The sequence below is a fragment of the Chiroxiphia lanceolata genome, chromosome 11, assembly GCF_009829145.1.
Source record: "Chiroxiphia lanceolata isolate bChiLan1 chromosome 11, bChiLan1.pri, whole genome shotgun sequence".
NCBI classification, from domain to species: Eukaryota; Metazoa; Chordata; class Aves; order Passeriformes; family Pipridae; genus Chiroxiphia; species Chiroxiphia lanceolata.
Genome location: NC_045647.1, coordinates 3,311,472 through 3,331,557, shown reverse-complemented (window position 1 = coordinate 3,331,557; position 20,086 = coordinate 3,311,472). Strand labels below are relative to the sequence as shown.

At 40.3% G+C, this 20,086-nt stretch overlaps 1 protein-coding gene across 1 annotated transcript in view; it reads right to left on the bottom strand.

Moving 5' to 3' along the window:
* The window catches only part of CNTN3 (contactin 3), a 104,301-nt gene that overhangs the window by 64,170 nt on the left and 20,045 nt on the right, over positions 1–20,086 (bottom strand). The window contains exon 2 of the mRNA XM_032699166.1: positions 14,359–14,492. Within this exon, the coding sequence (XP_032555057.1) occupies positions 14,359–14,413 (55 nt within the window). The 5' untranslated portion in view covers positions 14,414–14,492. The remainder of the gene's footprint in view (positions 1–14,358; positions 14,493–20,086) is intronic.

Sequence of the window (20,086 nt, the reverse complement as noted above, 5' to 3'; positions counted from 1 at the left end):
GAGCAGAATCATTACATGACAGATGCTCCACGTGCAGACTGATCCCCAGCCTAAAGCCAAATTGCTCCTCGCAGGGTGATGTAATCCTCAAAAGTATATTGTTAACTACAATTTAATAAAAAGTCACGGGCTCAAAAAAATAGTTTCATAAAAAAAGAGCGAAGATGTCTTGCTGCACAGGGCCGAGAGAGGTAATAACAGGAAAATAAAATCAAGCACTGCATCTCTTCTTGTAAGTAGGGAGAATTTCCCTGGTTATTAAATGAGACTCCCCACAACCCACAGCCTGTGCTGTGCTCTCTGTAACTACTCACTGCCCTATTGTACAAGAAACACGACACAAATATGTAATCAATACAAAAATAACGAGAGAAGCAATGCAGTATAATAGCAGATGTTCTGCAAGTTCCGTTGCTTTGGTATTAAGACACCTACTTTGCTTCCCAACAAACATCAGGAAGCAAAATACGCAGGTTGGTAGCAAATCAGAGCCTGGAAAAAGTACATTTAAAGTAAGGTGATACCCAGTGAAGACATTTAAACTGCTAGTTTAAATCCCCCCTAAATCTGATATTTCCTGTGTTGCAGCCATGGGTTACTTCAGTCAGAATTTACTGTGTATTTATATATTCACTGAATGCATGCATAACTCTGTACATCACAAGATAACTGTGCTTGTTATAGAGTGACAGGATCATTTAGTTGGACAAGACATCAAATCCAACCATCCCCCAGCACTGCCAAGTCCCACTAAACCACATCCCTAAACATCTACTCGTCTTTCAAGTGACCTCATATGAATTATTTGAAGAACAACACCTTCAGTAACAAAGTGTTGTCTAAGACCATGGCAGGGCACCCCAGATGTCAACACAGATTGTTAGGAAAAAAAACATTCAGTCTACTAAATTATCAAGTCAAATGCTCTAAACATGCCAAGCCATCCATCCAAGCTTTCCTTATGTAAAGTTCCTCATTATACGCCTTGTAACAACACCCTTTTTTCTACATCAGAACTTGGTGCTGTAAAACACAATCCAAGTTGATATTTTAAGTATATATTTCAGTTTGAGGAGGCTCCAAATCCAACAGTTTTATTAGCCATGAAGGGTGGAGTAGGACACAGATGGCACAGATGTGTTTATGTCGACTGAAATGCTTTTCCTGTTTGATTTTGTAAGTTGTAAAGCCACAGTTGGAAGATCAAAGCATTAAATTCCTACTGAACATTCCAATCAACATCAGTGGGCTTTAGATCAGGCCCTTAATGGGGTATTAATGTAATGTAAATGTTTTTAAGTATTATCTATATATTATCAGTAGCATGTTAAATGGTCTAACAAGACCCCATTAGAGTGATTCTGACAAACAAAACAAGGGCTGAAACACTTTCCCCTTCCTTAGCAATGACCTGCTTTGATTCTTCAGTGAATGTAAGCTCTGTTTTTCCAATGAATCCATATTCCAGAGGTTTAAGAACAGTCCCAAACTACAAAAATCCTAAGGAATGTCACTGCTCTTACACAGGAAAAAAACTGAAACCAAACCCACACACAAAAAAATAAAATCTGCAAGAATTAAAATGAAAATATGTTTTGTTTAGAGCTCTATCAGGTGTGCAGGTGAGGGGACTGCACAGGAAATGCTCAAGTTGTTAGTTATTTATAAAAATTCTTATGCCTCCACAATTGAAACCAGCGCTTCAAAAGGTTTCTGTTAATTGTTTCAGAATTTAGGCATAAAGCCTAAATAGCTAAAAATGCAAAGGGATCATAGTGGTGTCCATTGTGTCCATTGCACTTCAGACACTTATTATATTAAGCAAGTCCAATCAAGTGAAATATTTAATATGAGAAAAAGATGTAGAGAGATGGAGCAACAGCTGCTTTTTTCAACCTCACTTAATGCCTTAAAGGAGCAAACAGATGCACCTGAGCATGTGTACCCTTTTGGACAAACTGGTTTTCTACTGGGATCTGGAGCCTCATTCCTGTGATACAGAGAATCCCAAGAGCCTCCTTGCTCAGGATCCTTCCAGTTGTGGACCACTGGTCATGGACCACCAGGTAGAAGAGATGGACACAAAGCTGGTGATCAACACAGCACCCTAAATCCCTGCTTGTACTCAACTTTCTCTTCAGAGATTCCAAGTTCCATGAGGAGCAAAATTGTGGTAAGTGAAGGCTCACCTTCGCTGCAATGGCACTTTTCCAAAGTTATGTAAACCATAATGTTACAGGACATTAAGTCTGTATTTTTGGCTGGGTACGTAGGTTGGCCTACGACTTTTTAAAAAAGAGTTATGCTCACACAACTTACTAAAACAGCAGCAAAGTTTTTAGTCTTCGTGAAAAAACTACACAGAAAAATGATGTAATAAATAGCTTTTGGGGGAAAAAACATCTCTCTGTCTCTCTTGCTCCAAAATATGCTTTCCCTTCCTTCCTGTGCCAAAAAGCCTCTTCTCTGCTCTCTCCTTGCCACACTCCCCTTCTTCACAAGCTATTCATGCCCAAGCTTTGAAAGATAGGAAGAGACAAGCAGATTTACATCAAAAAAATAAAGAGAGATAAGGTTGCTATGGGAATAAGAAGACAAAAAACTGTTACTTAATCCAACATAAAAAGGATGAGAACTGGAGAGAACTCAAATGGAATTGGAACTGTCACCCCACCCGACGAGGTTATGATCTGAAACAACTGCTTTTTCTTCCTCATTTCCTCTATGCTTTTATGCAATTTCATTTTCTCGTCAGAATCTCTTTACAGAATACAATATTTCACGTTAAGATTCAAAAAAACTTTTAAAAATGAATTAGAAGTAATATTTTCCAATATGCTGCTCGCTGCTGTCACTCACTTGTAAGCTCTCGGAAAAACTGAAATATGCCCCCTCTGCAGCAATACTAGGGATGCAGATCCGAAATTTTAGATGACTCTTTAGATTTTATATATAAAATATATATAAAAAAAAGATTCAGCCATGTCATTTTCTTTCTTTAAACTACAGTCTATGGCATACAATAAAGTTTTACACGGCCTAGTAAGCAAATTCAGATTTACGTTTTTTCTACAGCTGCCATCAAAGGCAACTCTTATAAATTCTAAGGCAGAAAGAACTGTCACACGCCCCCTATCCCCAAAAAGTCAAGGCACCATTAATGTCAGTAGTTTATCTCCAAAAACACTGTTTTTTATCAGTGCTTGCTGGAATCGCTTCCAAGCCAGCACAAAACATCACGGAAAGGAACGAATCTGTCCCATTTTAAAGCTGTTGATACAGGATAAATGTTTCTTCTCAGTTTGAAAAGTGTAGGGAAAATGTCTTTCCTTCCATTACACACCCCCAGAGCTGCCTTGACTCATTAAATAATGGCCCACGTGATCTCCCCACACAGTGAGCCTTAAAAACGAGAAATGTGATGAAACCTTAAAATACCCAATCCATAAAGCCCCTACCCATGGATGATCTCTGGTCATAAAGACCAGAAAATAACCTGGAATTAACTGGCTAAAACCATTTCTTGAACAGGCAGCATAGCCTTAGAAAACCAGCTCTTATTTGCACCTGAGCTCTTCCAAGTTACACAAAGGCCTCCTAACAATGACCAAGGAGCAGATTTAATGCTCATTTAAGATGCCACTGCAAGATTTACACTGGGGTATATTCACATCAGAGTGAATCAAATCCTGTGCCTGGTACTTAGAGGCTGTTCATGTCACAATTTGCCTGTTATCCTCAATATCAAAATTTGCCATTCAGGTGTTTATCAACAGCAACACCTTTATCTGCCACCTCCGAGGTACAAGAGAATCCTTAACTGAATCCAACATTGAACTATTTGGGGATTTTCCATGTTGCTTTCGGAGTTATAAATAGCTGTATGAGGAATCGGGATAAAATGTGCACTAATTACCCTTGACTATGCAAATTAAGCTATTTTTAATTCAGGTTTAAACCGTTTTGAAGTCCTCATCGCACAACAACCACCAAAGGCAAGTGAATGCTGTGTTTTTCTTTGCAATCCTTTGCTCCTTGCAGCACACAGAGCACCCCAAGTTGCAGTGAGTTATTTTGCAAAGTGGATGCCTTGTGAGCAAGGTGTGACTCGCAGCCCCCTGGGGACAAGGTGGCATTTTGAGCCTCTCCAATCCACAACTCTGGAGTGGAAGCACAGGAGCAACACTTTCTGCTTATTTAAAATGGGATCCTGACATACTCCGTTGTCTCTATGAAATAAAATTGATGCTAATCCACCAATTTCTACACATGGTACTTCTTAACAAAATGACACTGATGATATGGGAACAAACCCTCATGTGTATTTAGGACAGTGTGGCAAGTCTCAGTTTTATGACTCTTTTCACCCAGACCTCTGGGATCACACAAAAACTTGTCATTATACTTTTTCCTGGCAATTTGAATGGAAATTTAAGTCACCTGCACAAGGTCACAGCCATCACTATTCCAGCTCGGGTCTCCTCAAGGCCCTGCACCCTTTGCATCAGGCTAGTCCACATTTCTGTGTCCCTACCCCTGGCAGGGGGGTGGAACAAGATGATCCTTAAGGTCCCTTCCAACTCAAACCATCATGTGATTCTCATTTTACACCACAGGAAAACATCCAGTTGGCTTCAGTATAGAGTTCTTAATTTATAATGCACAAAGCCACTCCTTAACTCCCCTTCTTCACTAAACTTCCTTCTGCTGGAGTAAAATACTACAAATACCTGTAAAGTGTCTGGTTCAAATAAAGTCATTTCTACATTCAAATGTTTCTCCAGTCAGTTCTCAGCTCCTGAACACCTGAGCCCCAACTATGGAAGAGTAAAGGATAGGCAAGCACAAACACATTTACCCACATGTCATCTGCTTTCTATTCCAAGACAGTAAACAGCACTTGTCTAGAAAAAGGTCTGCTTTTCCTGCCCCAAGGCATGGGTTTGAAATGCCTTTGTTAAAAGACTCCTAAAAAGTCAACAAGAAAGTCATAACTACTTGTTCCAGCCAAGAAGGAAAAAAACATCATGCTACATTAGACAGCTATATTTTAATATTCTGTTTATAGTTATGGAAATCTGGTTCGTTTTAGCATCAATAAGTTCTGATTGTGCTAATCAGACAAGAATATAAATGAGCTTTTATTCACTTAGGTTTTCAAACACGTAGAGTAAATATGGTGAGGTTAAGCTTTTACTTTACAATGTTGTGTTATTTTTTACTGAAAAAACAGTGTGTAAATTGTGTTCTAATCCCTGATAAATACTGATCCCTGAAATCTCATCACCGATATGTACATCCTGTATTGGAAAAGCTAAAGGCTGCTATTATCCCATTTGTTATTGCACAAGAAACTGGAAGGTTAATTACAGCACAAATAAAGCTTCTGTCCAAGGGGACAGCAGCCACATATTGAAAATCACCAAAAATTGAAAACCTAGAGCATTCAGTTTGAACATGATCATAAAGAACGACGACAAAAATCAGAAGAGTTTCTACAGAAAAGCTTTTTAAAACACAAAACAAAAGTATTTATTTTCAGTTCTGCTGTTTTCCTGAACATCTGCCAAATTATTCCGCTTTAGATTTCAACCCAGTGTACCTTCCCTGGTTTTCAGCTGTCATTCACAACCGCTTTAATCTGGTGTTTTTTTTTTCTCCTCTGCAGGGTTCTGAGCTTCCCAAGGAAGGGGCTGATGCAGACTCTGCACAGCAAACCTCCCAAAGTCCTTTTCCCTTATGTTCCCTCCCCAATGTCTTTCACCTTTCCATTTGGATAGAAGAGGGTTTCCTCTTGCCTGCCTTGGTATCCATAGGATGATTCACCTGCAAGACAGTGATACCCCAAAGCAGTGACATCCCTGCATCTCTTCTGTAGGTAAGAAATAGAAAATTAAAGGCAGCACCAAAAATCCCAGGAGCTATCTCACTAGGTGAGATTTCTCATCCATCTTTGGTCATCAGCAACAGCCAGTGAGACACTTCCCAAGGCATTTTAATCAATTATGGCTGGACAAAGTTGAAGAGAGATCCCACCTTGCAGAGCCTCAGAGGCGGCTCCTGTTGTCCCCTTGAACCACTCTGGGATGGGAGGTGGAAAAATCCACGTATAAGACCTCACTTCTTCCGAAACTTTGCCAGTATTGGGCAACCCAAAAGCCCCTGTGGGGAGGCTCCTGTCTCACCCTTGTCCCAAGGCAGGTGTGCTACACTCCAAGGGAAATGAGGGAAAGCTGGGAATCTTCAATAGTTACTTTCTCCAAGCTGTCTGGGACAAGAGGTTGAAGTCACACAGCAAATAAGTACCCATAAACAAAACACCAGGCAATGATCCACTAAAACCTTCAGCAAACAGAAGTTCTAAGGCACTGAGAGTTACCACAATTCTTACTGAATAAATATTTAGCTTGTGGATTTGAGCAAGTCTTCTGGTGGGGGTTACTATTCAGTGGGTCCAAGCTCTATAACCTTTTACAAGAACTATACTGGAGTTACTTGCTCTATTGTACTGCAGTTTAAACTGCAGTAGGCAGAAGAACCATGAAAGTACAAATGTATGGCCTTCATGCTCAGTAATATTTGCAACAGGAAAATTTTACTGCAGGATAAAGCACTTGAAAAATCCTTCTTGGTAATTTATGTAAAAATCAGAATTGCCACTATAGCCAGAATTTCTCCATTGAAATGTCATAAAATCTGCAGTAAGTTTAATTAATGAAGAAAAAGATGGCATTTGTCTTGTTGAAATGAAGCATTAATTGTCTGAAGGTGAGGATTAAGCTTTAAGGTTAGACAGTATCTGCAGAAAGAAGTAGCTGCTTTTCAAGAGAAGGCTTTCTTCAGCTTAGAAGATAAAGCAGAAACCAAGGAGGCTTTTCATAAAAGTGTTTAAGGTCTCTCTTCAAAAACCAATTTTAATATCACAGCATTTTCTATATTTAGGAGTTAAATATTGTAACTGATAAGAGCACACCCACCACAGCAATACAGCCTGGAAATCCTATGAGCCTGGGGAAAGGCCATTACATCAAAACATCCTTTCCATGGCCTTGCACAGCCCCAGGTTTATACACAGCTAACAAGAAAACACAGAAGATCTCCTCAAGGAGACCATTTTTCCCCCTCACCCAATTCCAAGTGAACAGATTAAACGTCGTTCTCCATTGCTGCTCATTTTGCAACAGCGCTAAAAAGTGTGAAAAGAAGCCCTAAAAAAGCCTTTTCCTAAATGGGTGTGATCCACTGGCAGGCTGAAAACAGGAAAGCTCCCAGTGTTAAGACACAAGTGCCCAAGTGCAGCTGTACTGAGCCCAAGAGCTGCAAAGGAAGGCAGAGCACAGATTTACACTGGTGTGTGACGAGGTGAAACTGGGTCTGCAATAAGCTCCCACCATCTGCCAGCTCACAGCCCCGAGGTACCTGCAAGCAGGACAAATTCCCTGCCTCCCAGGGCTTGGATCCCAGGCTGTGTGTCCTGTGTTCACCACGAGAGATTAGTTAACCTTGATGGTATGTCCAAAGGGAAACCTCCAACAGGTGCCTTTTCAGATTTACTCCAAAAATTCTGTTTTCTGTTGACAGATCCTGAAGCACCAAACAGTCCAAAGAAAAGCAGAACTCTTAAGATTGGTTCCTTACATTTAGTAACTAATTCAATGAGCAAACCAGGTTTTCTATCAGTGCAATTAATTTTGGTAGCAACACACAAGCAATCCCAGCTAAACAGTTCTGACAGTCACTGCTGGCATAGATGCATTATGACTATACATGTCTAATGCACAAAAAGGATATTAATATTAATATGCAAACCCATTATGCATTAAGATACAGACTGGCTCTGTCTGAAGGCTGTAACTCCTAATGAAAACTGAATTCTAACAAGAGTAGCAAGAGATGATATTTATTTTTTTTTCCTACAAATGGATTCTCACCCGTACAGAAACTCCTCACCAAAGACTAAATCAAAATTATAGCAGGTTTGTAAGAGCTTTATCTGTTTTACTCAGGGAAAGGTACTGTTGGCATGCTGCCAATGCCCAAGAACTATACTGGGAATTGCATAGTGATGGCAGCAAATACTCTGCTACAGTTCATCAGAACTGCACTGAGAGGACAAGGGGAATGGTTATAAATGGACTGAGAGTAGGTTTAGATGAGACACTGGGAAGAAATCCTTCCCTGGGAGGGTGGGGAGGCCCTGGCACAGGTTGCCCAGAGAAGCTGTGGCTGCCCCATCCCTGGAAGTGTCCAAGGCCAGGCTGGATGGGGCTTGGAGCAACCTGGGCTGGTGGAAGGTGTCCCTGCCCAGGGACTGGATAAGATTTAAGGTCCCTCCCAAACCGTTCATGAAAAAGTCAAGCCTATCTCCAGTTACACTGGACACCAGAATGAACAGGAATATTGTTCTTACCAGGCCCTGATATTTGAGATGCAGGTAAAGTGCAAGAATAATAAAAAGTGGACCCGTATCACACTGTTTCCAGCAGGATTCCCTTTCCACTTCAAATCAACGTAGTACACAAGATATAAGGACAAAGCAAGAACCTGGCCACGACCCTCTGCACATGCACAAAATCCCTCACCCCTCATAAAATGGTACTGCAAGTGCAGAGATCCAAGAGTTTCCTCTGCAGAGGATACTTCTACTTTCCTCTGACATGATTTAATCATAACAACAGATCAGTAAGAACACAGAAGGTTTGTTTTCATGCTCTTTTGGAAAATAAAGAAAGAATCATGCCTTCCAATTTCCTAAGTCTCCTAAACTTAATACTAATAAAGAGAAGTGTGAATCTTACACATGACATTGCTGAGCCCGAGGGTTTAACAGTTTATTTCTGTATCAGACTGAGGAAACAAAATGAAAAAATGAAAATGAAAGCAATAAAAACACCTGAATTGACATAAAGAAATACATTTAATATGATCTAGTTTTAAACTCAAATGGGCTGTCGAAAAAGGAATTAAATAGGAAACCTCCCTGTTTACAAATTTTAGCATAAAGGGACAGAATAGGAACCAGACTTCAATACCCAAATAGTTTCTGCATGTTATAATAGTGTTTTGGCTGGAGTTTTTGTTTGTTTGTTTGGGGGAAGTTTATTTGTGGTTTCTTGTTTTGTTGAGGTTTTTTTTGTCAAGGCTTGCAATGGCTAGAGAAAAAAAGTTTAATAATGATTGGGTTTGGTTTTCTCTATTTAAATAAGTGCAGTAAAGACAGACTTAGGATACAGTTTGTTGTACGAAGCTTAGAATTAGAAGCTTAGAAGGAAAAATTAATCCAAGTGGTGTCTCCAGGTCTCACCCTGGAAACCCTGTTTGAAATGTGCCCTTTCATCTCCTGAAGGAGAAAAATTTTATGCGTTTACACAGAGTTCTCCTTGTTTCATTTCTTTGAACCTTCTCTTTATTCACAGTTGTCCTTCCCCTTCAACCACCCTTCAAAAGTTGTTTTTCCTCTAAATTCTCAGGAGAAACTTTAAAAACAATCCTTTCCAGGGGAGAACAGAGCACAGTCAGTTCTAGCACTGGAAAATTATGAGAAAGCAGAATAAACCTCTGCCTGTGCCCACAGTGGGGCTGCTGTGCAGGGCTGGGTGAGCCCTGAGGCTGATGGAGACACAACTCCCCCAGAGCTTTCCTCTTCCTCTCCAGTTGAGCAGGAAAATAAAGCCAAAATTAGCCATAGTGAGAAAAGGAAGCAGGAGAAGGTGCAAGAAGTTACACCTGGAATTAATTCATGACTTCACCCCCAGCTCACAGCTTAGTTTTGCACTTTTAACTGTTCCTGTTGTTTTGCATATTTTATTGGCCTTTATCTTTGAAGTTGCTCTTCAGAGTAATTTAAACACAATAATGCTAAAGCATGTGTTTTTAAATTCCTTTCCTAACAAGGCAGACATTTTGAAACTCCACATATATATATATATATATATTTAATGCTAAGTAATCACCTTTTTGCTCCCCAAGGTAAATGGCCAAGAAGACCACAGCATCATTAGTCCTGCAGATATAATCACACATCAATAAACAAAAGCCCCAGGGCCATTGTTTTTTTTCATTAGATGCTCTCACATCCCCCCCTTTGATGAACTATGAAGATTCACATCAGATAAAGGAAAAGCAATTCAATATAGGACACTGCAATAAGGGAACCAGTTTGAAATACATTATCTGCAAAGACAGAGAGTGTCAAGGTTTATAAGCCAAGATCAGTATCATCTCCATTTCTGCAGCTATGAAGTTATTTCATAACACTGAACTGCAGACAGGTCTTAAAAGAACTGTCTTTTTGCTTATAAACAGAGAGTAAGAAAAATTGTTTTCTATAGGGAATCACAATACCTGCTGTTCTATCTTAATAACAGGTTAAAATAATATTCTCCAAAACTGTTTAACAACTTCTTTTTACATCTAAAGCACGCTCTTACTAAAATCTGGCTTGAAATCAATTCAAGCACAGGATTCCCAACTGGATTTTAGAAGCCTGCTGTTCCAGAGGTCCCCCAGTAACATTGATGCAACTGAAGCAAACAGGTAATGTTAACATTGAGCACATGCCCAGTCTCCAAATATCAGGAGATTTATATGTCAGGATTGAGACCTTCTGCAGGGTTTTGAGTGAGATGGGTTAGGCAGCTGGAAATGCTCAGTTCACACTGTTCAGCAAATTGCATCTGGCTCCATCTCATCTCTGCAAGTGCTGCCTCTGACTCCAAACAACATTCACAAGGATGGCAACTGCACAATGTTAAATCAGGGCCATATATCCACTCTGGGTGCTCAAGGCCTCCAAGCAGTCCTGCTCCACCAAGCCATCTGGCCTTTGGAAATATGAAAAAGAGCTTTTGTGCTTGACTTCTTGCTGGTCCTCCAATCTACCAACTCCCCATGGCTACCAAGGTGACATTTGGCAGGTGCCCAAGTGCAGAGAGATAACCTGAAATACATGCAAAGAAGGGCTGGAAGGATGAGCACAGGAAGATGAGTCTTACAGAAGTCCAGAATCATTTCCACTTCAAAATATTAGCAGTGTTTCCCTTGTTACAGCAATGGTCATTGGATATTAAGTATTCTACTGAAGCTGAAAAACAAGCATTTCTTCTTTAGTAAACTCAGTGACAGTCAATCCCAACTTTGCTGTTGAAAATATTGAGCTCAGAGATGTGAACTGGGGAATTTGCAGCTAAATCATCTCTTTCACACTGTCTCTTTTTTCACAGTTATATTTGCATGGAACTACATGTTTCTGAGTAGATATTTTTTCAGGAAAGCATTTGGTACACTTGGAGTTCATACAGCTTAACATGAGAAACCTTCCCATCATCCTGGATCCTTAAGGCTTCTTCATAGGCAGCCAAAACAAAACTTGCTTTCATCTATGTTGCTTTTAAATATAACCCAAAAGGACTGAGATGACATGAAATAAAAATGCAGGCAAGATCAAAGGATAAAAAAAAAAAAAAAAAGAAGTCCTTCAAGAGGTGAGTAAAAGATATTTCATCATGAAAGGGAGGTTCTGTCCCCATAAATCACTGCCAAGGTGTCAGTGATGAGAGCAAAGCTTTGGGGGTGTCACACCAACAGTTCTGCAGATGTTGCTGCTCACACTCCAAACACTGGTTTGGGACTCTCCAATGGGGGATGCTCACAGATTTGTCCATATTAACTGCTCACAACACACCAGCAGTGCCTGGGAGACGAGGAGAACTCCTGGGTCTGGATGTTACCTCATGTACTACTTCAAAAAGTTTTCAATTTAAATAAAGAGCAGATTTAAATTCAACACACCAAGCCACAAGATTTCAATGCTTTGCAATTTAAAGAGGTACAACTTCAATAAGGGTAAAGTGACTGTTGTTTTGCAAAAAAAAAAAAAAAACACATTTGACTGGATGTTACTTATAAACAAAATACTGGGGTTTTAGCTTTAGCTTTCTCCTCTATACCTGTAGCTTAGACTTTTGTTGTGATTCAAAGTATAACTATTGAATTGTACTGATCAAACTAAAACCTACAGCAAGATAAAATTATTAGTCCTTATCATCCTTGGATCAACTGAAAAACTTACAAAAAGACATTATTTTTAACAGATTAAAAACAAAGCCTTCTTTAGCATCAATACTCATCTAACACTCATGCAACCACAAATATAATGAAATCATTCATTCTCCTACAACTAATGTGCAGAATGCCATCACCAATAGATGTGATTTATTGCATGAAAACTATTCATACATCTTAGTTAAGCACTCCAATATAAATGCAACAGAAATATTCAGCAAATCAAAAACAACAAGATCTAAAAAAAAATAAAAAATAAAAAAAATAAAATAATTAGGTAGACAATGATTTTTAATGTTTGGATTTCACCTGAAGTTATATATAAGAGATTCAGAAGTGGATACACATATTCTGCAACAACAAATTGTTTTGCTACATTTATAACACCAAATTTTGCCAGTTCAGACATGGCAGAGGTAAAAAGGTCTTGTAAGTAATTCCCCAAAGCTAACAGAGATGTAGCAGTAGACATCAGAGAGTGGGTTACCATATTTCAAGTATTTTAAGGTTATAAACACATTTTCAACTCCAAGTGTTTCCAGGCACAAAATAGAGGCACAGCTCTGACTGGGATGGCTCCACTCCCCAGGTAACACAGGGTGCTCACAACATCCCCCTCCTGCCCCACACAGCATCACTGCCACACACTCCTGCTGCTGGAAAGAGCTGGGAGTACAAAACTGGCATTGAGGAATGCCATGGAATGCCATCTCTAACCTTCCACAGGGAAACAGCTCCCTGCCACACTCTCCCTCGTTATTTTGGGATTTCCACGGGGTCAAATGCAATCCCAGGATGGGCCATACTGACAAAGGGAAAGCACAGAGCCAGCAGCAAGACAGTCTCTACTCAAAAGTAGTACTAAGAAGGGAGCTCTGTTCCCATCAGTTTAAAGGACAGAAAAGCAAATCCCTTCTCTTTCAAATAATAATTCTGTGCAAGTCTTGTATGATTGTTTCAGTGGCAGAAATGCCCATGACTTCTTTCAGAAAGCAACCCACAAAGTAGTTCTGAAGGCGAAAAAAAAGTTAAGTCTCTTGGGATTTTCCTTTTTCTGTAGAGAAACGTTTGGATTTGACAAAGACAACATTAGCACCTTTCACTTTACAGATTGGTTTAACAATGTCATTTCCCTTTCTTCAAAGTTCTTGACTAAGCCAAAAGCAAATCCCAGCCTTCTGAGCCTCCATATAAAGCTAAATCCATGTACTTTGCTCACAGCTGTGTTTTAGTGCAACTCATGCAGGAATCCAACCCTCCTGAGCCAGGACTGGGCACAGGAGGAAAGGGGGTGAAGGAAGAGGCTGGCACAGCACAGGCTGCAGCATCAGGAGGTGATCACAGCCAGGTGACTGCACAGCCCAGCCACAGAACTTCCTCCTATCCATCCCTGCCCTAAGAGTCCTGCAAGGAAAAATGGTTCATTCACCACAGATCTTGAGAATAAACCATTTGAATCACATGTTACAATTAAAGTACTGCCCTCCTTCCCAAAGCAGCACTGACCATTCTGAAGGGGATGCAAGGAGGGAATTTGGGCACTATCCTGCTCCTGGCAGGCCTGGCACTGCCAGCAGGCACAGAAATCACCAAGAGTCCACCCCTGAGGACAGAACAGGGGCCTCTCTTCTCCCCCTCACACACCCCTTGGCATTACTGGGGATGCTGAAGCAGAACAAGTGTTGAAAAAAAAGAGATCACCAAGAAAAACCTGGGACTTGGGCTGCTGTGAGCAAGCACTGACCTCAATAAGGTACAGAAAAATGACTCTGCAGAGCTCATGTGGCACCAGAGAGGAGACCTGGACAGCAGCACAAGTTCCTACCACTGAGAATTGCCTGGTACAGTAAGAAAAGCAAAGCTCTGAACTGCTGAATTGCTGCAGCAGTAACACAGTGCTGCTGCTCAGGAATAAACCCCCTTCCAAAGCAAACGAAGTTTTGACAAAAGCTGCAGGAATCCTTCCAGCTACAGCGAGAATCTGAAGTTTCCAGCTGAAGACAAACACATATTGCAGCTCTTAAATCAGCACTACCAACAACATCCTTAATGCATTTGGATATCTTCTGCTTGCCCTGAAAGCACATCCTTATGCAGTAACTTTGGAGCAAAAACAATACTCTAGTTCACTCACTTAACATTTTGTATTATTTAATATATCTATTGCATGCTTGGTTTCTAAACTCTACATAACATTTGCATTTCAAAGCCTCTGTGGTCCTACTCCTCAAGTGCAGTTCTGGAATCTGGGAACTTATGCCTAGTTCTAGAACAGAAGTTAGAGATGATTGTTACCTCCAAGGCAGCCAACAAATGATACCAGGAGCAGCTGTTTCCACAGCAGCAGCATCTTCAGTCTCCTAAATTCAGTAACTCTGGTTCTCTCAGGGAAGCTGTAAGGTTTAGTCTTTCAGGTGGCAAGGTTTAACCTGTTAAAAGAAAAACAAAAAACTGAATCCCTGGATGATCTTTAGGAACCAGCTTCCTCGTTAATGGTTCTAAATAAATACAAAGTTGACAGATCCTTTAATGTTCCTCTTTTTTCCTTCTGACTTAATCCCCAACAGAAGGGTACATGGATACATCACACTTAGCTCTACAAGGTCTTAGAAGTTCCATATTCCAGCAGGAGCAGAGCTGACAGGTAAGTTGATTTTGTAGCTCCTACTTCCCACCAAGCTCCAGCACTCATTTATTTGTGAGATACAGTGGGTTTAAAGGGATAGGTGCAATCAGACACAATCAGCAGCTCAACACACTTGTTACAGAGCAGCTTGTGCTGCTCTTGCCTTGTACACACTGTGCTGGCAACAATACAACGTGTGCAGGAACTGATTTAATTAAAGTCATGCCTAACCCATCCTTTTTTTGATGCACTTGAGTGTGATGTGCTCACTGATGACTGTTTTGGTTTTAATTCCTCTTCAGACTTCAGGATCAGGTGCAATGACAGGCAGTGAACTAATTTGCTGCCACTTCTACCTTTGTCACTGGCCAAATGATTAACCCTGTGCCAAGGTCTACTAGCCTGGGTATGACATTGTTATTTTACTTGTTGTGGGTTTTGTTTTTTTTTTTTTCCCCTAAAAAAGCTTTACAGTAATTTTTCTTTAGCTGCATGACAACTGTGGCCTTTACATGCTTTTTGTGTCACTTCCCCAGCATCCTCTCTCTGCAGAGGAAGGGCTGGGGTAGCATACAGACCAGACTAAATGATTCCTTCTGGAATTAGTCTACAGATCAGTGCACAGAAACATTAAGGTCAAGAAAGCAACTATTAACTCTGAGGAGCCAAGTCTGAGATGTCTGAACCTGATGTTTCCACGTGAACTGCCTTTTACATCAGAGTTAAGTTTTTAATATTTCTGTAAATGGAGTGCCTGAATTTCAAATTAAGCACCTCGAAAAAAAGAGTTCATACAGAGAGTGCCTGCTATGATGCATCCCCAAATCATGACTTGCTAGAATTTAATCTCCTCCAAAATGTATCACATGGCCCTTTCCCACAAGAAGTGTTTTTTCCTTATCCTGCAATCCCTGGCTCACACAGGATACAGTCAGTCACCTCCCACAGCAAGGTGCACTGTGCTGACAGTGGCATCCTCTCCACTGTACTGTTAAAGCTCTTGCTTTCTGATTTTTTCATGTGTTTCTAACCAGAAAATAAGCAAAACCGAGCCCTCACATCTCTATCAAGTCACAGGTATTGATCACCCAGCAGGTACCTGCTGCCAGCAAAGCTGGCACAGAGGGAAGCTTTCCTGCAGGGGAACAGCAATTCCCAAGCACCTAAAAAGAGGAGGGGAAATATCCCACCCCCAGGCAGCTCCCTGGGTCCAACAGTTTGAGGAGCATCACTCAGTTCTCACAGACCTCAGATTCAAAGATTTTAAGATATGCAACTAAAATGTTATTGGTTTCCAAAGGGAGCGATGCAAGTCCAATGAACTCTGTTCATTTTGCACGTTACCAGTGCTTTGGCAACATCATAATTGTTCACAGAATCACAGAATACACTGAGCTGGAAGGGACCCACAAGGATCAGAGTCCAGCACAGGACCATCCCCAAGAGTTACATGATGTGCCTGAGAGGGTTGTCCAAACTTTTCTTTCAGCAAAAAAATAAAAAAAGCCAGGTCAAATGCACACACAAAGAAAGGCAGAAACCTGTTCTGTGGCAGATCTGCTGTTTACGACTTGAATTTTCTTATTTTCTGTTTGGCTTTTGCTTTATTTTGGTTTTCTTCCTTAGCAAATCAAACCCACACAAAACACACCCAAAAGGAAACCAAAACAACAACAACAAAAAACAAACAAAAAAAAATAAACCAAAAACTTTTTGCTGAAACTGAACACTTGGAATGGTCCATTCCCTGCCCTGTGTTTCCAAGGGCCATCTGCAAAGCCTTCCCCAAGGGAATGTTATCCATGGACATCCAGAGGCAGGACCATCCAAACATAACCCCGGCACAGGAGCATCCCAGGACACCCCCAATTTGGGCTGCAGTGCTAAATCCTGCTGGACCATCCCCATCCAAAGCCCATGGCATGGAAGTTTTCCAGCTGCAGTGTTTGCCCTGAGCAGTGAGGACAAGCCAGAAGGGCAGGGAGGGAAAAAGGGAGGAGGTGAAGCAAGAATAATTAAAGTAGGTCATTCTTATGTGTCAGCTATCTTGCAAGGAAAGGGGAAAAAAAATAAGGAGAAGCTAAATTAATTTCGTTTTGTTCTTTAGGTGCTCTGGGCAAAGCAGAACATGATAGATCCATTTCAGGCCAGAAAAAAACTGCTTTGGTAGAAGCTAAAAAAAAAAAAAAATTGAAAAGCTTTGTGGGTATAAAATCATAAAAATACATCCCAACCTCTGGCTGCATTATATTTTAATAAATTTTAATATCTAAAAGAGGGAATGGTAGTTACCAGTTAACCCTGTAAGATTTAAATGACTTTAAACACTTCATTTTCACTTCATTCTGTAAGATTTTGCTAATCTAGGATCTATTCCTGAATACCAACATTTCATTTTTAAAGCATGACACTTAGCAGTGTTCAAATTTACAGCTTTAAGCCAGATAAAGGTATCTTTCTGCTCCATAACACATTGGTTCTTTAAAGAGATGCAAATCCATATGCACACCCATTGAACACCCAAGTATAAACTCACTGAAGTCTCTCCTCAGTTCACTGATGAGCAACAAATAAAATAAAGAAGCCAAGAGTAGGTTTTGTCCCTGACTTCAAGCCCCAAGGTCAAGTTGGTGGTAGCAGGTTGTTTACAGACCCTTGGACAATTTTTGGCACTGGAGAAAGGTTCTTCCTTGGAAATTGCTTCCCCTCTCCCCCCCAAAAAAAAAATCAGGTGTTAAACACCACTGCTGCTCAGCTTCACTGCAACCTTCTCTTTCTTATTGTCTTAAGCTAAAAATCAGATCCTCATCAGAGGTAACAACCAAAAACCCCATTTTATTACAAAAGTCACTTGTCAAAATATACATATTCTGATAATCCAGCACGAGGAAATAACTTGCAAAAAAGAAATTCACTGCCAATGCAAGGATTCAAAATCTGATGACAACACTCAGCATCTTCATCACCTTCAAAGCTCCTCCACAACCCTGGTCATTTTTTGGGTCATCCACATTCAGAAAGAGAAGAGGAAAAGTACAGGAAAAAAAAAAATAATCCCGGCCCTTTGTCTCTTGATTTTGCTTCCAAAAAGTCACATCTTACAAATGGAGAGCAATGTAATGTTAATAAAAAAAATAATAAAAGAATAATTTTGCCTCCCCCTTTTGCAGAAACAAAGGGGCAGATCCACAGCATCACTTTTGGTGCTTTTGGAAATAATTGGACTTAAATTTGCTCCACAGAAATTCAGCACTTTGTCTGCAAAAGGAGACAGGATAGAGGATGTCCAGAAGGGATAAAGACAAGTAGCACCTGCTGTGCTTGGAATAGATAGGAAAGAAACAAAGGGAGTAATACCCACAGAATATTTAAAAGGAAATATATTTATATTTTTAAATTAGAAAGTTTCCCACTATTAGATAATGCTCTGGTTTCAAAAGCCAAGGATATTTCAAAGCAGTCAGAAAGCAAACCTGCCAAGTGGTGCAAACACACCAGGAAAAAATACCAGATTTCATTTCTTTATTATATATTTCTTTATTATATACTTCTTTAACTTTCAGAGATAAGTAAATTCTCATGAGTTCCTCCAAGAATTCCATTGAAGAAAACTGGATATGAATTAAAAAAGACCAAAACAATCTACCACCCAAACAAATTAAGTAGGATGGGAGCACACACATATAAAGAAATTAAACTTGATTTTTCTTCCTTCAGCATTAGCCTTCTAAAACCTATGCACTCACAGACCATATAATTTAGAATGTGATGTGCAAGAATGTCTGAAGGCAATGAAAAGTTTGGAAGAGGTTCAAGAGTGAGTAATTTTATTCAGTGACCTTAATTTTTACTACCCAGAGTCGAGTGTAAAAAGCAGTAATTCCCCAAAGGTGGAATTTTTATTTCTATATATGGAACTGGAACTTGACAGATCTGGCTGACAAGTTCATATTAAACTTGGAGTTTGAGCTAGAGGAATTTGTAGAGTCACTGAGACTAAATTAATTAGGAATTCCTGGAACTTAGTTGAGCTAAAGAGACCTAGAACCTATTTTTCAGTATCGATCCCAAACCACAGCACAGAAAAGGAACCGATGTGCTGACACTAGAGGTCAGTGTATCTTTGCTGAGGGAGGGAATTACTAGAATCTCATCGAATCTAAACTCATAAAATGGTTTGGGTTGGAAGGGACTTAAAGATCATCTCGTTCCACCCCCTGCCATGGGCAGGGACACCTTCCACTATCCCCGGTTGCTCCAAGCCCCGTCCAACCTGGCCTTGGACACTTCCAGGGATGGGGCAGCCACAGCTTCTCTGGGAAACCTGTGCCAGAGCCTCACCTGGATAACATGTAGAACACCTCACAGCAACTTCAAGTAGCCCTTTTTATTCATTTTTTTTTTCCTGGGGGGAGGGCTACCCATTTCTAATTTCTCTCGAAATGGAATTAATAGCTGTGAAAAATGACCCAATGCAATGGTTTCAATGAGGGATACCCGTGGGGTAGAATGTTAATCTTCCACATCAGTGAATCAAGCCTCTGCCTCTTATAGTCCCTACTCTAAGTCTGACAGGAACCAGGGCCATGATGAAACTATTCTAGCTTTGTATGGTAACTACACACTTGCCTCTCCATGTTCAGTAATTTAAAAAAAATAATTAAAAAATGCTACAATCACAGCCTTTCGAAAAAGAACGAGAATAAAACCATTTGCACAGAATTTATCAAGCCAGTCTTTCCCTGATACCAGGTAATCTCCAGACTTGGCTTCAATACCAAGACAGCCCAGTTCACTTGGATCTGTCTCTGTTGAGATGAATCCAACTCAAAAGTGCTAAAGGTATATACAAGTATCCAGGCAAGGACAGACCTGTCCAATGCCAGAGCCAACCACAAATTATTTCTGAAAATCAAGCTTTTATCTGTTATTAGTTCCATTGACATAGATATAGTGCCAGTTTAAGATATGAATTTAGAAGGGATTTTTATCACTTGAAGGAAGCAGTTAACTTTGATTCAACAGCCAAATCTAGAGAGTAAGATATCTGAGTAATTTAATGTTAGAGATTGGGAAGGCTTTGAAGAAACAAAACACAGAGGAAATACTGAATATCACAGAGCCAGCAGTGGCAGCATTCTTCTGAAAGAAATACAAGTGCACCTAATACACCTGAAAGGCTGTAAATAAAAAAAAGAATTGAGCAGTTAAAAGCGAAAGCAGCATGACAAAGAACAGGGTTAAAAACCCACTAAGCAATACTGCAGTTTGTTCCTAAGAAAAGTTTAAAACAGTGCTCCAAGGAAAACTGTGGTTGCTCCAACTCCTGTGGGGTCTCATTAGATCTTTGTTCCATGCCTGCACAGCAGCACCACTCATTAGGAAGCTGCTTGCCAG